Source organism: Penicillium maclennaniae, assembly GCF_028827695.1.
Source record: "Penicillium maclennaniae strain IBT 15551 chromosome Unknown utg000006l:1.0-2513246.0:1.0-2515036.0, whole genome shotgun sequence".
Lineage (NCBI taxonomy): Eukaryota > Fungi > Ascomycota > Eurotiomycetes > Eurotiales > Aspergillaceae > Penicillium > Penicillium maclennaniae.
The window spans coordinates 1405614-1423196 of record NW_026623218.1 but is presented as its reverse complement, the minus strand read 5'-3'; the positions used below and the strand labels follow the sequence as shown (position 1 = coordinate 1423196).

Sequence of the window (17583 nt, the reverse complement as noted above, 5' to 3'; positions counted from 1 at the left end):
GTAGGCCGCTCGGTCGTGACGGGTGAAGCCATACAGAAACCCATCGGGGCTTTGGATCCGGTGATGGGGGCCCTCGTATCTTGGACTCGATACCAGAAGCGTCCAACTGGGATAGTATAAATGAGCCAGGTGCCACAAAAAACAGGGAAAAACAAAAGGACATGTATCTAGCCCCCATCTTCCTATCAAAGCCCTTCAGCAGGATCCATACCGGCGTCTCACGATGGTAGGTTTCCCCTCTTCCCCACTTTTAGACACCTTCTGCCGCTCTTCTAGAAGTCTGACCCAATTCCCTTTTAAACTAGACTTCGTTGCCACTCTCCTTCTCCTCTCCCATCGACATCCACATCATGCAGTCTTCCCACTTCAGTTACACAGACTCCTACTCCTCCTCTCCGGGGGGCATGGACTTCTTCTTCTATGGTCCGCCTCCTCCTGTCTACGACAACCTGTGCGACCTCGATGCCACCAATCCCTTCACTGTGTCAGAGGTTGTGCCCAAGGTCTCGTCGTTCTCCAACTCTTTCACTAGCTCCCCGTACATGGTGCCCACCATGAATGACTACGGGCATGTCTATGAACCTGCCGCCATGGCCACCAGCGTGCCTAGTTCCGCAAGCAGTAGCTGCGGAAGTAACTACGGAAGCTGGACCCAGGCGGACGAGGTCCCTTTGCCTAACATCCAAATGTCATCATTTGATGACTCCTGCTCCGACTCCTCCCAATCCAAGTAAGCAACCCTTCTACGTGCGCGGGAGGTATTCTTCCACCGACGCAACACCAGGGCGGTGTTGAGGAATCAATTCAGCTCACATTACTCTCTCTCTCTGGTAGACCTGCCAAGCCTTTTGGTTGCGACAGCTGCGGCAAGTCCTTCACTCGCTTCGCAGACTTGAAGCGCCATCAGTCAAGCGTGCACTTCCCTGTCTTTCGCAATTGCCCTGTCGAGAACTGCTCGCGCAAAGGCAGCAATGGCTTCCCTCGTCAGGACCACCTGGTTGAACACTTGCGTTCCTACCACCACATGGACGTGCCAAAGCGGCGAGCGCTGAAGCGGTCCTCCAAGGATGCATGAGCGCCGCCGGCGGACCCTAACCATCACATCTCATGATTTAACGACCCTCTGTTTATTTGCATTCGCTATTTATCGCGGCTACGGCGCGTTCAACACAGTCGCTCTCACGAATACTTTTGTCCTCGCATGTTTTGATAGAATGCATTGTTCGGGTCATGTTCTGTATAGAAGGAGACTTTTCTTTTCTTAGTTTGGGTTTGATTGGCAGTGATGTCACAGGATAGACGGTTTCTTATTACCCGTTTAGGTTACTTCCACGGGACGAATTCAACGGGCGACGATCATAAGGAAATATAGCAATTCGCGTTTTTTGCGTTAGAATCTTAATCCCCAACGTCTTTTTGTTTTCAGATTTACCAATAGCTGAGCGAATCGACAGAATCAATCCCAGTTATATCATACCTTGAAAGCACTAGACTGCAAGTAAAGAAGGACAGGAACAGGGAATGGCCTTGGAACTCGTTGCACCTTAACCCGCACCACGTAACCACGCTAGTCCACACCGAAGTAGACCGAATCCCCACCTCGACCTACCCAATCAATCTTCTCATACAGCTGTAGCCAAGTAATCATACGGTCAAAATCAGCACTTGTTCTGTGCCCATTTCCCCCCCCCTTTCTTATACCGTAGATACGCCAATTATCCACTGCCCACTAGCGCACCTTGAATCCTTCCTCAATTAAACCTACCCACTACGACATCATGATAAGCCGAAACCGCCAGACTCAGGGATCGCCGACCTAGAAACCATCAGATCCGAGCCTGCTCTGGCACATGACTCGTAGATCGCGCAACCTGCGCACTCGATTTCCCGAAGCATTACCCTGGTGCTCGTGTGACACCTTGCACACCCCCGCATCCCGTCTCTAGAATCAATTCAATGACAAAAAGCCGTGTTCCGGCTCAGGCGGTTTGCCTCTAAATTCGGGGCAAACTCGCTCCAAGCATGTTAAGACGGAGTTCAAATATCGTTCTCCTGCTCACTGAATGATGCTACGAATCTGAGATTGTTTAATCAACTTCAAGCCATATTTATCGAGTGATCCCAGTACTTGGTGTAGTGTAGACCGTTTTTTGATGTCGAAGTCTACTACTGCTGTCGAGTATCTGCAGTATAATTCGGTTGATGATCGCCCTTGGCGTGAGTATGGGAAATCACAAACTCAATCGCTATTCTTGCATAAAGGGGTGGTCCAGGAACTCATCTGCTCTTGAAGTAGAGTCACTTTTGGTATGCTAGTCGGACTGGAATCTTGCCTGAAGGGTGCATATGCAATTAGATGTTCCCAAATGGGGCCATTGGAGACGTGCTGCGTATATATATTAAATGCGCTGGTAGGACAGCAGTACACTTGATACCATGCACAACGAGAGACTTACAGGACATCTTCAACGCCTTCGAATTATTATAGCTCCCAAGACACATCAACTGCCATTGCAAGACTAATATAATCCTCACTTAGCCACCAAATCCTTAAATTCCTTAAAACACACACCCCCAACCTTCCCCTCCCTGTCAAAAACCACACCCTCCTGTTTCAGCCTCGTCCTCTTCTCATCACCGAAAGACCCATCCGCGATATGCTTGCTAACCTTCCACTCACCCTTATACCCACCCAACGACCGATCTGCCGCCAGCACACGATGGCACGGAACTTCCGGCGCGAAGGGATTAGTGCGCATCGCATTGCCCACCGCCCGCGCACTCGAATTCAAGTACGTTGCCAGTGCAGAGTATGTGGTCCAACGACCTTCTGGTACGGAGAGGAGGACGCGGTAGACGCGACGACGGTAGGGCGTTAGTGTTGGGTGGAGCGAGATGCGGCGGAGGGATTTTTGGAGGGTGGCGTTTGAACTTGACTTTATGCCTCTTGATGGCAATTTCTCTTGATCTGGACAGGGCTCTGCGGGGAGAATGATGGTGTCTGCCATGATGCTTTGGCTTGGTTCGAGTGATTTGTTGGTGATTGGGCAGGATGAGTGCTTGGATTTATCAGCCCGCTTATCGCGAGATCCGGGGTTGACGGGGCGCGTTAAGACGCGTTAGGCGTGACGATCTTTTTGAATCAACTCGAATCGACTGAACGTTTTTCTCCCTGTATGAGGGTTTGTGGACGTTAGAATGAAGGGAAATGTCGTGAAGTGACGGGACTGTGAAGGAGATTAAATGGCGTTCAGCTGTTGCGAAGGAAGTTGTTCTCGAAGTGGCCAATTAGATCGCCTGATTTCCCGCTCTGTACCTAGACTCTTCTTGTTCACTTTCATGAGAAGACATCATTGAAGTGTCAGACTAAAAACGGTTCCTGTACAGTCATTCTCTAAATCGGTTTGACCAATACAAATCTGATGAATCTTCCGCGGGTTCACCAAGTCCTCGATGCCGACACCTTATAAGCACACCGCATGTATTTGATAAAGAAAATTTTCAAATTGGGACGAATTGTATATTTGGACGTTTAATTTCGGATGGTACAATTTGCACTTCTCTAGCTTGTGAACTTGTATTGCAACATCGCTCAGTCTTTCATCACAGATGTTCTAGGCTGAGGATTCGCGAACAGCGCTAAATTGGGATGGTGCCACTACCCTTTTCGCCTTCCTGAGCTTTTTCGATATTCCTCGATTCCAGCTCTCCCATTCTTGGAATTCTTCTTCTGCTCGCTTCAGTAAGCGTGCTTGATCTTGAGCTTCCTGCTCTAATCTCTTGATATTCATTTCGAGGTGGTCAATCTGACCTTCGAAAGACTGAGCGGATGTACCATGCATTGATATCCGCAGGCCTAATTTGTACGACACATCTATCATAAAGTCGCCTCCTTCTGCTATAAGTGAATTGAGGTCGTCATCTGAGAGAATGGTGTAATTCAGTGCCACATACTGAGATAGCAGTTCCCGCGCAGGATCCTTCGGTTCCGATTTCGGCGTTGAGCCATAGACAAGGCGGATTGCATCTGCAAGCCGCAGAAAAATGGGCTGGTCGGTATGTCGCAATTTTGAAGAAGCTGCGTTAGACGCTGCAGGGCCAGATCCTCGAGCTTGGAGATTAAATACAGATGCGCGAAGCAGTAAACTTTGGCGTGCATGAGAGCCATATCACCCAGGCGCTCATCACAACTATGGAACTCGTTGGCGAAGGCTGCCGGGGCTGTTTGCATAGTCTCTACTGGCAACCCGACTTGCAGACGCCGACTTAAAGGGGTCAGTGGTCGTTTTGACGGCGCTTCGTCGAACACGATGGACTCAGATACCAATGATTCTTCTCCATTAAAGGGCCAGTTCTGGCAGTCTAGAGTGAATATTAGTCAAGAGACATATAGATGGATGGGAATGCCATGGGCTCTACCAATTCGGTCATCGTCGTTCTTTTCCCCTTTTTGTTCACCAATATTGTCCGGTCCACCCACGCAGTAATCTTCAACATATAGATAGCTCATCGCGCACTCAATGGTGTCCACCATTCGTCTTCCATGGTCCATCTATACGAGCCTTCAAAACCGTGAGCCGCACGATGATAGGATTCCAGGGTGAATGTAGTAAGGTGTCTTTTCAGGACCGACAATGACCTGGACTGGGCATTCCCTGAATACGCTATGTGTGTGTGTCAGCGCTAGATGGCGCAAGTAATCGGGCGTACCCACCTGGGGAATTGGTGGAAGATTGTACGAGATGTCATGGTTCGTAGAAATCTCGAAATGTGGACGCTGCAAAAAAGGGTATTGGATCGGCGGGTAACAAGGCGAGAGTAATTTCAAGCGAAAAAAAAACCTGCAGTAAAGCGAACTATTTCACAGGCATAAACCGAAAATGAGACTAACGGCACAGCAAGATCAGTCAAATGATGCAGTAGGAATGACTCTGTCATGCTTGTTCGTTCAATACATATGACTAAGCATTTACATACACCTAATATGATACGCTATTGACGTAGAACACTTGACTTTACCTTCCACCTCGGAGGCATCTTTGATCATCTCGAGCTCACCTACTAAGGTTTTAGCGCGTAGCTCAGTAAGTTGTCTATGACGTTCTTTATAATGATAATGACTCAATCTTGACTAGTATACAGTAGTGAAGTCATCATCATACTCATGAATGGGAGTGATACGGACGCATCAATGTCGCACTGACCTACATCTCGTAGAATTAGAAAGAACGATCCAAAGGCTGAGCTGTCTGGGAAAACATTTTAAGATTAGAGCATTGAACTTGAAGCTCAAGTCGGTTGAAAGGACCCTGAACCGGCGATTACTAGCCCCACATCCGGACCCTAATTGGAGTTAGAAGGTCGACTGATGGTTCTAGATCAACGACATCACAAACATACTGATCTGGTCGATATTGCTAATACGCCACTGCCAGTTCCATTGACCGAGGCTGTCATATTGATTAGTTCGCCTCCTTGTCCGAGCTGCATCATGTTCAAGGACACAGTCAATGAGGTCTTTGGCTTGTCTATACAATTGTTTGCGGCAATTTGACCCAAGTCAGAGTTAATGGCTTGCAAACTTTGGAGCGGATATATTTGAAGATTTTCAATAAATTATGAGTAACTGGGAACTTGAGATTCCATCATTGGGTCATAAGGCATAAAGTAAATGGTCCCCTTCAGGTTTCCTTCATCTCAATCCTCGTCAGGGGTAATCCACATGCTCAGCAGCAGTGGCTGTCCCATACTTGGCAGCGTCCACCGACATCTTACCAGTCTCGGGATCCATCACACTTCCCATCCGACTGAGGCTCTGAACCATCCCCGGATTCTCAGCCTTCAGTCGGGCGAAGTTTTTCTCCGCATCCCATGTCCAAGGGGTAGGCGCCGCAAACAAGAGGTCCATGTCCTCCAGAGTGCGTTGATTACTCTCCGGGTAAAGAGCCCAGACCATAGGAATCGTGATCACATTGCTCGCAGCAAAGACATAGAGAGTCTTCTCGCCAATTGCGTTGAACATGACGGGGCACAAAAGAGTCAGCCATCCGTTACCGATACTCCAGCCAACCACACCCCAAGCATTGCCACGGGCGCGGACGGCTAGTGGGAAGATCTCGGCAGGGTATACCCAAGGCACTGTCAGCCAGGTGGCACCAAAGGTCGAGGTGAAGATGAAGATCATGGAGGCGGCGGCAGCACCATACGAAGACGCTGAGCTCATGTTGCCAGCTGCCTTGGCATTGATGGCGAGACGCGAGAAGCCGCCGGCAAGGAACATGGCAATGCCCTGGACAACTGAGCCCCAGTACAGGGTCCATCGGCGACCGATGCGATCTAAAGTAAAGACACAAACGAGCGTGGCAAACTGGGAACTATCAGCTGGGAGCTCGTGTCTAGGTTCAATCGAACATACCATGTAGAACACGTTGTTCAGGCCACTGATCCACTGGCTCTTGGTTGCATCAAACCCAGCAATACTGAAAATGGTCGGCGCGTAGACCGTCACACCTGCGATGCCAACCCATTCTTGCATGATTTGCAACCAGATGACTAGTTGCACGCGACGGCCAATGTGCAAGTCTCCAGACTTGTAACCGAACAACATTGACAGATACGAATCACCGTGGACAACCGTCTTCTCCATCTCAGCGATACTCAGGATATCCTGGAACTCAGCCTCTGCCCGCACCCGATCCTCGGGGCTGCTACCGCGCAGACGCTGCAAAATATAGCGCGCCTCTTCCTCGCGACCAACCTTCACCAACCAACGAGGAGATTCAGGGAAGAACCAAACAGCCCCGAAAAGCACCAAGAGGAAGATGATCTGGAAGGCGATGGGGAATCTCCAGCGGAAGGCGGACTTTCCACCATCGATGAACGACAAGCCGAACTCAAGCCAGTAGGCCAAGACGACACCGAAGATATTCAACGTGAACTCGATCGCGATAAATTGTCCACGCGAAGTATGCTCAGCTGTCTCGGTGGCCCATACGGGAACAATGGCATTTAAAATACCAGTTCCGATCCCATTGACGAACCGAGCACAAATCATCCAGTCGTGATTCTGCGCAGAGCACTGCAGAGCCGCACCGACAATAGCCCAAGCCGCACCGACCGCAATAGACTTGATTCTTCCCATGCGATCTCCCAGCCAACCACCAAACAGACCCCCCCACGAGTGTACCCAGATAATAGACGGCTACGATGCCACCCTGCAGCAGTGAATTCGTGACGACGGGAGTCGGCTCGCCGTCCACATCTTTTGTATACCCAAATTTCATCAAGCTGATATAGTCACTGGCATTGTTGACGCCGGACATCATTCCCTGATCATAACCGAAGAAGAGAATTGAGAGCGCCGCGACACAATTAATTGCGATGAGCAGGCTCCGCTTCTCCAGCTTGTGGACGACATTCCACGAAGGGATCTTGTCGCTCATGACGGCGGTTTAAGGGCGAGATTAAATGAGGCGTTGAATAGGCAAAAAGCAAAGAAAAAAAGCACCAGTATATAATGCCGTCAACGGAAAGACCCTGCCCCGCGGGGTAAAATCTTCGAAAGCAAGGGCAAACACGTCCAGGAGCTGCGCGACATCATGGGTCCCCCGCGCCCTTTTAAAGAGTGTCCTAGCGGCGTGACTCCGAGTTGCCATGACCAATACCGGAAATTTCCCCCACGAAGATCAGCCAAGTCTCACTCCACGAACAGCAGGGGCGGCAGATGCTCGGATCTTGTTACATTCCGATGGTACACGAGTGAGGTCCTGGTCAAAGGGAGATTCCAGATCTCTCCACACGAGAAAATCCGGGTCTTAGACATGCAGATGTCGGCACCGCGTTCCTATAGAACATGGAACAGCGGGGCGTCCAGTTGTGCTTTTAGCCGGTGCTGAGATCGGCAATCCACGAGGAACAAGACATATTGGATCTGCTGCCTCTGGAAATTGGGAGACCTGGTGGGAGACCTGGAGGAGAGGGAATGGAAACGTTTCTTAGGGTCTTGTGTTTACATTGAATCCGTAAAAACCTTGCATGGCCGTGGCTTGATGCTATCATTCCTAGTCTCGCTTACATTGAAGTATTGCAGCCAAGCCGGGAGAAAACAACAGTCTTCTCCCCAATTTTCGCGCCGATGAGCCAATAGGTTATGAGCTCGGGTCTCCACAGGCACAGGAACCGGAGAAGCGAAGTCAATTCCCCATACATGGTACGCGGAGAACTCCAGATTTTTGACCCCTTCGCTCGGCAAGCCGCCCCATCTCGGGTAATTAATGGTCCCCTTCCCCTTCTAAGACTTAAGTCAAGGCTCGTCCTAGTGACACTTTAGAATTTTGACCCAAGCGTGAAGTGGTGGGACATTGAGCTGTATTTTACGCGTCAAGCCGTTTGTTTTTTTCAACTGGAGTCCGATATTTGGGTTTGCTGAAGGTAGCAGTCGATCTGCAGCCGGTCGGAGGTTCGCCGATCCAAACCGCCAATCCAAGCCATTTCCAAGCCCTACCCAGCGCCCCGCCAGCGACGTCATTTGAGTAGACCATCCATGGCGTAGTAACGTGATATTGGGGGTTCCAAGCCGGGAGGAGCACCTAGTAAGATCTTCCCATCAAGATTTTGCTTATTAAATGAATTGTCTTGTATCTTCTCTGGCATTCGGATTGAAAAAAGGGATCGAGAAGCAAGATACTGGATTTCTCCAGCAATGTTCGCTTTCGAGATTTCGCCAGACTTGCTCTTTTCCCTCCCCCTTTCAATCAAATTTGAAGTCTTTGTGATTGTCTAACGTCTTTTCCCTCTCGTAGGCCACCTGTCCGAGTTTTGTCTCTCCTTTCTTTCAAAATCGTTCTAAACCGCATGACGAATGAATTCCAAGAAGAAGTACCCCCAATTAGATACCATTCTCATCTATTCAACAATCTGTCAATCTTTGCCCAATTATTTTGTGCATGAAAGTTACCATCTCATACGGTATCGCCGTCTGGCACCAATTCTGCTGTCTCGTCACACTCGAATTGTGCGCAGTAAAATTTGGTAAAAGCGACGCAGTCGCAACTTTAAACACACCAGAATAAGATATCTTCCTCGTCCAGCGTATTATTAACGGCTTTCGCGCCATCACCCTTCCAACCGATCACAGAGCGCATACATTCCTCATCAACCATAAGACAGAAACTCGTGTGGAGACCCGGCTCAAGGTTGTTTCGCGGCCCGTCGACCTCCTCGGGCTCTACACAAATCCGATACGCCAGCGCGTTTCCTTCGAGCGGTGTGTTTCCCATCACCTCATCAGACACTTGCTTGAGGTACATCTTGTCCGAAACCCGCGATTATCTAGAATCCGCGGGAGCAGGCTCGATAGCTGCATCCGTGATCAGGTTTTGTTGATCTTGGAAGTTGTCTTACAATGCCTCGTCATCGAAGTAGGTGCGGAAGAGGAGGAACCCGATAAAAGGCCATTTATCCTCTTCAAGTAGCTCATCTACGGCTTTGAGTCTTGCTATGTAGGACTCTTCGTCAACTTGATTAGAATTTTATTACTGAGACAGGAGGTGCCCCATTAGTGAGTCTTGTGTGCGGGAGATTTGCGAAGGTCTTATTCAGGAAGATCCACTGGTGCGTCTGTCTTTGGTCAAATGTGTGACACGTAGCCGGACTAGAAAGTTTCAAAGAGAAAAATTGGGAGTGCCTACAGAAACCATCTACAATGATTTGCGCAAAAGAGATCAATTTCCTATTAATTCGGAGAATAATTAATCCTCCGTATTTGGCCGTTTCTCCTCGAGCGACTTGATGGGAGCCCAGTTCCCTCAAAAAAGTATCTGTGGTTTTGAGTGTAGTCTCATCGTTCTGCTCGAAACCCTTAACCTGAAGTTCTATACTGCAAGGATTTCCTTGGTTGAAGATTGGTATAGCTTCTCGAACAGCTCCGAGGATAAACTAGCTATAGCGACCTCTCAAGACATATCCCATTACTTCCCATAAATCACAATACGGGTAGCCTGATCAATTAAAGGGCTCGTGGTATGACTGGTAGCCCCAGAGATTAGCTTTTCCTTGTAAGCATTGGCAATCGTTGATTCGTTCGTTGGAGCGGACATGTAGCGTTGGCCCATATGTTTTTCTTTGATTGTGATTTTTAAGCAGATGTGTACTGGAAAACTACCATGAGATATGGCGTTGATTTGAAGAAACTGAATGAGGCTATACTATCATGAGATGAAATGACCTGGTTAAGCTACTGTATTTTCGCTGCTTGTCCTGTGCTTATGGTCGAAGCCGGTCAAGGTCGTAAAGTTGGCGAAAGTCACCGTCCTTTTTATCACCAACAATATAAGTCACCGAGAGGTGGCAGGAAGCCCGAGTTGAAAGGGCCGACTGGAGACAGATCTCACCATTTTTGTAGTCACGGCCAAGAAAGCTGGATGCGGGGCAATTCCGCTTCTCGTTGGCATAGCAGAGCTACCTAAGGAGAATGGTGAGGATGTAACAAGGCGAAAGAACTCAGAGCTAAGAATGGTCATCCATGCTCGCTAAAACTTGTTTTATCCCAAGGTCGCGGATTTACTCTAGTGATACCCTATTACTGGCAAGGATAAATCAGTTCCCCTTGGCTGCAACAACAGCTAGCCTTTCAACCTTTCTAGGATCCCGGTAAACTATCATAGAGGATATGTAAGATGGGGCCCGAAATGCATTTCAACTGGATACTCTCGCACGGACAATGTTCAGGACTGGTGGGAAAGACGGCAGAAACGATAACATCGACCCCAACAGATCTCATCGGGGGCGGGACCCTCCCGTTGCGGTAAGGTTCGGAGGAACACAGACTCGGGATATAAAGGCCTTCGTTAGCCGTTCCATTAAGAAGCCATAAAAGATACTGGATAGATGTGGTGCTACAACAATCATGATATTCCTTCGGGTCGCGCGCATGAGACAAGGCTAGGCTGATATCAACTGGGTCCGAGTATAACCGTGAGGGGTCGGCGGAGGTCCGGCAAACCCTAGCCACTGCTGCAAAACCCGCGGGCACTGAGAAGTATCTGGGGAATGCCTTCGGTGAGCTAACTTTAAAGAGCCACAATAATAAAGATTTCTCCGGGGTCGATGTGGCCGGGCGGGAGGACGGCGGAAAAGGTCTGAAGGCTCCCCGGAACATGACGCACCCCTAAGGTACTAAATAGACAATCGAACTGATCAAGATATTCCGCGCAATATACTTACCGATCCGATAATTGTTCTGTTTGATCCCTAGAGCTGCCAAAGCCAAAAATCGGCATCGTTGTCCGGGAAAAACGTAGCCTTACCGAGTCGACCCGATCGGCTTACATAACCGGCGGCGGCGGCGAATCTCAAAATACCGCAGAAAGCTCAGTCCTCTCCTTCCCGGTCAACCTTGAAAACACCTCAATTGCGCAACCCTCTCCCCTCCTCCGGACTTCTTGGAGGATTGTCTTTTATTATAATTCATTCTTTCTGATACCTTTCCTCGCGTCATGTTCCGCGCCGTCCTTCCCCGTGCTACGCCGCGGGCTGCGCTCCGCGCTGGCTCCAAGGCCTCTAACTTCGCTATTCCCACTTCGCTCTTCATTGGCGTCTCAAAACGCGGCTATGCTGCTGAGGCTGGTAAGTACATGCTAAGATCGCTTCCCGGTCGTTTCGCAAGCTTTTCCGAGCAGGTTTGCTGACATCCGGTCTGCCGGTCATTAGGGGATCACGACCTCGTCATCATCGGTGGTGGTGTCGCTGGTTACGTTGCTGCCATCAAGGCTGGTCAGGAGGGCCTGAAGGTGCGATTTACCCATACTTCAAGCTGGCTGACTTATTGTGATCTGGCACTGACTGGAAAACTGGCAGACCGTCTGTATCGAGAAGCGCGGCAAGCTCGGCGGCACTTGCTTGAACGTCGGCTGTATTCCCTCAAAGTCCCTGCTCAACAACTCCCACCTCTACCACCAGATTCTCCACGACACGAAGAAGCGCGGTATTGAGGTTGGCGATGTCAAGCTGAACCTGCAGCAGATGTTGAAGGCCAAGGACACCTCCGTTGACGGTCTCACCAAGGGTGTTGAGTTCCTGCTCAAGAAGAACGGCGTCGACTACATCAAGGGTGCCGGCTCCTTCGTTGATGCCAACACCATCAAGGTCGACCTGCTCGACGGCGGTGAGCAGACTGTTCGCGGCAAGAACATCCTCATCGCCACCGGCTCCGAGTCCACTCCCTTCCCCGGCCTCAACATTGATGAGAAGCGCATCATCACTAGCACAGGTGCTCTTGCCCTCGAGGAGGTCCCCAAGAAGATGGTTGTTATTGGCGGTGGTATCATTGGTCTCGAGATGGTGGGTCCCACAATTCATTGATCTGAAGGCTATAAATTGACCACGATTGACATATAGGCCTCTGTTTGGTCCCGTCTCGGTGCTGAGGTTACTGTCGTTGAGTTCCTCGGCCAGATCGGCGGCCCCGGTATGGATGCCGAGATCGCCAAGCAGGCACAGAAGATCCTTGCCAAGCAGGGCATCAAGTTCAAGACCAACACCAAGGTCACCAAGGGTGATGACAGCGGTGCTACCGTCTCCCTGAGCGTTGAGTCCGCCAAGGGTGGCAAGGAGGAGACCCTTGATGCTGATGTTGTCCTGGTCGCCATTGGCCGCCGCCCCTACACCGAGGGTCTCAACATTGAGAGCATCGGCATTGACAAGGATGAGCGTGGCCGTCTCGTCATCGACCAGGAGTACCGCACCAAGGTTCCTCACATCCGTGTCGTCGGTGACGTGACCTTCGGTCCCATGCTTGCCCACAAGGCCGAGGAGGAGGCTGTTGCCGTCGTCGAGTACATCAAGACCGGCCACGGCCACGTCAACTATGCTTGCATTCCCTCCGTTATGTACACCCACCCCGAGGTTGCCTGGGTCGGTCAGAACGAGGCTGAGGTCAAGGCCTCCGGTGTCAAGTACAACGTTGGCTCCTTCCCCTTCAGTGCCAACTCCCGTGCCAAGACCAACCTTGACACTGAGGGTGTTGTCAAGTTCATTGCCGATGCTGAGACTGACCGTATCCTCGGTGTCCACATCATTGGCCCCGGTGCCGGTGAGATGATCGCCGAGGCTACCCTCGCCATTGAGTACGGTGCTTCCAGCGAGGACGTCGCTCGTACATGCCATGCTCACCCCACTCTCTCTGAGGCTTTCAAGGAGGCTGCTATGGCCACCTACTCCAAGCCCATCCACTTCTAGACTTGTTGCCGATATCCTCTTACACCCTGTACTACTTTTTTGGAATTTAGTCTAGCTAAGCTAGCAAACTACATGTAGCATTTCATGTTTTTTCCTTGGTTCCGGAATATAGACGTCCCAAAATTCGTTCCCTACACTTAGGTCCTCTTACCTGTAGCTGAACTCACTACTTTCAAAGCAATTCGAAAGCCACGGCGATTGAGATGTGACGACCCAATCCGTCAATGAAGATCAATGGCAACACAGGAGACATAGATTTAGAAATAAATTTAAGGATGAAGACGTCAATGACACGATGTGTTTTCAAGAAAGAACATCCTGCCGTCAATAACAGCTGTAAAGTGAGCAGAACTCGTCGAGAAAAAAAGAACTCCGATAGGGGGAATCGAACCCCCGGCTGCCGTGTGAGAGACGGCGATGTTAGCCACTACACCATATCGGATTATTGTTGCAAATCAACCCTTTAACACGTCTATGGCCTCTTTTGTGCTGTGCGGTCGGTCCCTGTGCATGCCCGTGCGTGGTTCTATACAAACCCAAGCGGTATGCATCCGTGGCTCGGTGGCCAAGTTATGTATCATCTATTTCACCTATGCCGTCCGAGGGCTTAGCCCTCCTCGATTTCTATTTGCATCAAGACCTTTGATGCATGGCTTCTAGTTGATCGGATGACCTAGGACCCATCAATTGGCCGTCATGAGCAGTCATTGCCGCTGAAATTCATGGTAATGTTCAACAGTACCCTCTAAAATAGAGACCCTTATCTAGATGATGATTTGGATGTTCAACTGCCACATCGAGAATCAGCCAAAGAAAAATGGCGAAAATATGTCAATGGCAATAAGTCAGAAAATCTACCTGATTTCCCTCCCTCCTGAGATGATCGAGCGGCTCCTATCGACTTTTACTCCTTGGATGTTGATAACGTGACCACGTCCGACTCGTTCACTTCTTACTTTCCTCCTCGAGTATCATTTCCTAGCTGCCGGAATTTGAGAGCAAATGGGAGCTGAAGGACCCAACAAGGTTGAAGGACGCAATAACTCGCCAAGGAAAGAATCGAGGTCCATACGCGGACTTCGACAAAGCATGTATTCTCGACAGATTCTTTCCAACGTGCTTAATATAAGCACACACTTATTACGCTATTGAGCAGAATGGAGATCTGTTCGACCGCACTAGGTGCAAAAGTAAGTCGTTCCCTCTAATTAGCCCTCAGTCGCTGTCTCATAGTTCATCAATCAACAATTTAAAATTCTAGAGAGAGGCGCTATGGCTGGCTAGTACAAGAGTGAGTGTTTTGGCTATCCACTTTGAACTGGAATGAGATCAAAGGCTAAAAATCCCTACTCAAGCTTCCTTAGAGGAAACCGCAGAAGAAGGCTCTTTCATTCTTTTGGTCGAAGAGTAAGATTCAGGGCGGACAACATGGTCTTAAAGAGGATGTTGAGAGTCGTGACAATAGAATGACACCCTCCGGCGAATACTACAGTACGGCGAGCGATGTTCCTCTGTCTTCGCAGCCTTCGAGTCATGGTATGAACGAGATCGAAGTTGTACATTGCCATGAAAAGCTACCTTCAATCAGTGAAGTGGTCGCATTTGTCGATGAGATTCTAGATTCAATGCGGGCACAAAGAAAGGGACTACGCGTCATGGCTCATGGGGAAAACCCGACGACATTCCATCATATGTTACCGGTTTGAGGCTTTCATATCCACCTTGCAAATGAAATGAGTAACTTTAAGATCCAGAGACTTGTCCAGCTAAGAGATTTTGAAGGACATTAGCGCCTTATCTATGCTTACTTTGGTGGGAGTAGGCTGAAGCCCCACTTTACCGGGCTTGTGGATTCCGCACCATTTGCAGTCGAGCCGCCGCCTGAGATAGACAGACTATCTTGACTCTATTAATTTGTCTCATGATTATGACACGCTTGATGAAATGTTGAAATGGGCGTGGCCGCTTGTACAAGGAGATACTGGGGAAGAAGGTCTGAAAGTGTAAGGCGACGAACTTCAATTGAATTACAAGCCCAATGAAAGCTCGATTTGATTTTATCCATGCCTGACAAAATCAAGTTAGCTTATGTAGACTATATCCGTGCTTATGTATTATTCTGTAGCCTCCATAGCAATTTAAAAGTGTTGATCCTGCTTTGATCTTTTTCGGCAGGCCTCCTTATGTTCCGAGATATATACGCCGAGATGCGCCGAGGCTACCTGCAATAAACTGACACCAGAGCAGTTGATCTCTCTGGATTTAGTAGTTGACGGGGACGCAGGATTAGTCATGATTCTTCTGGGTCCTCGATGACTTTTTCCGGGTCCCGCTCAGCTAGGACCCAATAAATAATGACTTCCCGCGAAGAAGGATCCTCGGAGAGATCTTGGTGAGAAAAGTGAGCATCACTATCTCGTATGGCTTCCAATCGCCCCTACCTATCTCTGGGGCGTGGGAGCACCCTGATGCCTACATCGAGGCCCTCCTCGGCTTTTCTACTTCATCGGTGCTCTTCATGAATCTGTGCGGTGGTGTGCATATGGTTGACTTTCTGACCCGGGACCCCGATCTCTATACAACACTCTTGCCAAATGACTGGACATCTTTCTTTGAACACCATGATGTTCAAGATATCATTCATCTACTCCTGCGGGAGGACATTGAGCAGTTACGAAGCGGTGGCGAGCCTTCCAAAGATCAAAGCAGCCGTACTTGGAAAGGAGGAGCCTTCCCTCCCTTGAGTCTCTTGGAGTACATTGCCAACATCCGTGAACTTACACTCCAACGAGAGATGTGCATCTCAAGTTCGGAGAGGGTCGAATTACCAAAGCAAGTTGCCATGCATATGAAGCGGAAAAAAGTGCACGAGGTTCAATGCTTTTCTGAACATGTCGCATCTCTATCAGATACTGTCCATAAGTGCCGAGGTGAGCCAGTCACTCACATTGTGGATTTTGGGTCTGGACAAAACTATCTTGGACGGACGCTGGCCAGCTCGCCCTACTACAAGCATATCATCGCAATTGAGCGCAAGCATCAGTACATCAGCGGTGCCAAAAGCATGGATGTTCGAGCCAAGTTGGCAAAGAACCCGAATGCTCAACATTCTACTAAGGAGAAAAGTTCAAGCGATGGCTTCGACCAAACCCCGGAACTGACCTTTTCTGAAACGACGGATACCCCCCTACCTACAATAGACGGCTCGCAGGTCTCAGATGTCCCTTTTGTCGAGATGCTGGGCGAGATTAGCCTTCACCCCGACGAGCTACTTGGATCTACCACTAAAAGGCCATTGCCAGAAAAGTCGCCGAAGCCTGAGATCCATACCCGTGGTACTCTTAGCTATATTGAGCATGAAATCCAAGATGGGTACTTGGAGCCCATTATCGACCACATTATCCGTCCATCCCCGGCTGGAGCTTCTGATGGGAAAGAAAAAGGAGAGCGCGATGCTAGATTAATGGTCGTTTCCCTTCACTCTTGCGGAAACCTAGTTCACCATGGTCTACGATCCCTGATTCTAAATCCTTCGATTGTGGCTGTCGCTATGATCGGCTGTTGCTACAATCTGTTGACGGAACGACTGGGTCCAACCAGAAATGACCTCCCTATCATTCAATCCCTCCACCCTCGACTCAAAGAGACTGGGACATCATACGATCCGCATGGGTTTCCTATGTCAAAATACTACGAGGATTACCGAAGTCCTGGCGCGACGACAGGCGTGAAGCTTAACATCACAGCTCGTGCACTGGCCGTGCAAGCTCCATACAATTGGGGCTCCAAGGACAGTGAAGTATCATTTACCCGTCACTTCTTCCGTGCTCTTCTCCAGCGTATTCTCATTGATCGAAAAATTCTTCCTAAGCCATCTGTGCCGGAAGACACCTCCCTTGACGAAACTTACCCAGAAGCTGGAGCAAACTCAATTATCATCGGAGCGCTGCCTAAAGCTGCTTTCAAGTCCTTTACTGCATATGTTCGTGCTGCGACCATCAAGATGAGTCGAGACCCGACATATGGTTTCCAGGTGCAAGAGCATATTGCCACCCTGACTGACGAGGAGATTCACTGCTACGAAGTTCAGTACTTCCACACAAGGAAATATATGAGTGTTGTGTGGAGCTTAATGGCGTTTAGTGCTCAGCTCGTCGAGGCTATCATTGTTGTGGATCGGTGGCAATTCCTTCGTGAACAGGACTTGGTCAAAGACTGCTGGGTTCAGTCGGTGTTTGACTACAGTGAAAGTCCGCGTAATTTGGCGGTCATTGGACTTAGAAAATGATATATCATGAAAAGAAGAATATTTGCCGTGCCTCGAATTGATATTCAATATGACCACTC

The 17583-nt window shown here is 49.4% G+C and overlaps 7 protein-coding genes across 7 annotated transcripts; 3 read left to right on the top strand and 4 right to left on the bottom strand.

Annotated features, from left to right (window-relative positions):
* Positions 1-350: 350 nt before the first annotated feature.
* On the top strand, positions 351-1075 carry N7477_006778 (uncharacterized protein; the record flags this gene model as incomplete). Its single annotated transcript, XM_056968441.1, has 2 exons — positions 351-730; positions 835-1075. 2 exons carry the CDS (start codon positions 351-353, stop codon positions 1073-1075), a joined length of 621 nt encoding a protein of 206 aa, XP_056821237.1.
* Positions 1076-2531: 1456 nt separating this feature from the next.
* On the bottom strand, positions 2532-3008 carry N7477_006777 (MGMT family protein; the record flags this gene model as incomplete). The annotated part of the gene is made up of 1 exon (XM_056968440.1): positions 2532-3008. One exon carries the CDS (start codon positions 3006-3008, stop codon positions 2532-2534), a length of 477 nt encoding a protein of 158 aa, XP_056821236.1.
* Positions 3009-3614: 606 nt separating this feature from the next.
* On the bottom strand, positions 3615-4552 carry N7477_006776 (uncharacterized protein; the record flags this gene model as incomplete). Its single annotated transcript, XM_056968439.1, has 3 exons — positions 3615-3898; positions 3955-4362; positions 4420-4552. The coding sequence occupies 3 exons, from the start codon at positions 4550-4552 to the stop codon at positions 3615-3617; spliced, it is 825 nt and encodes a 274-aa protein (XP_056821235.1).
* A 1155-nt stretch (positions 4553-5707) lies between these two features.
* Positions 5708-7442, bottom strand: N7477_006775 (uncharacterized protein; the record flags this gene model as incomplete). The annotated part of the gene is made up of 3 exons (XM_056968438.1): positions 5708-6367; positions 6416-7133; positions 7171-7442. 3 exons carry the CDS (start codon positions 7440-7442, stop codon positions 5708-5710), a joined length of 1650 nt encoding a protein of 549 aa, XP_056821234.1.
* Positions 7443-8960: 1518 nt separating this feature from the next.
* N7477_006774 (uncharacterized protein) lies at positions 8961-9308 on the bottom strand (the record flags this gene model as incomplete). Its single annotated transcript, XM_056968437.1, is given in 2 exon segments — positions 8961-9051; positions 9064-9308. The coding sequence occupies 2 exon segments, from the start codon at positions 9306-9308 to the stop codon at positions 8961-8963; spliced, it is 336 nt and encodes a 111-aa protein (XP_056821233.1).
* Positions 9309-11495: 2187 nt separating this feature from the next.
* On the top strand, positions 11496-13236 carry N7477_006773 (dihydrolipoyl dehydrogenase; the record flags this gene model as incomplete). Its single annotated transcript, XM_056968436.1, has 4 exons — positions 11496-11625; positions 11710-11789; positions 11857-12339; positions 12397-13236. The coding sequence occupies 4 exons, from the start codon at positions 11496-11498 to the stop codon at positions 13234-13236; spliced, it is 1533 nt and encodes a 510-aa protein (XP_056821232.1).
* A 2518-nt stretch (positions 13237-15754) lies between these two features.
* Positions 15755-17524, top strand: N7477_006772 (uncharacterized protein; the record flags this gene model as incomplete). The annotated part of the gene is made up of 1 exon (XM_056968435.1): positions 15755-17524. The coding sequence occupies one exon, from the start codon at positions 15755-15757 to the stop codon at positions 17522-17524; it is 1770 nt and encodes a 589-aa protein (XP_056821231.1).
* Positions 17525-17583: the final 59 nt, after the last annotated feature.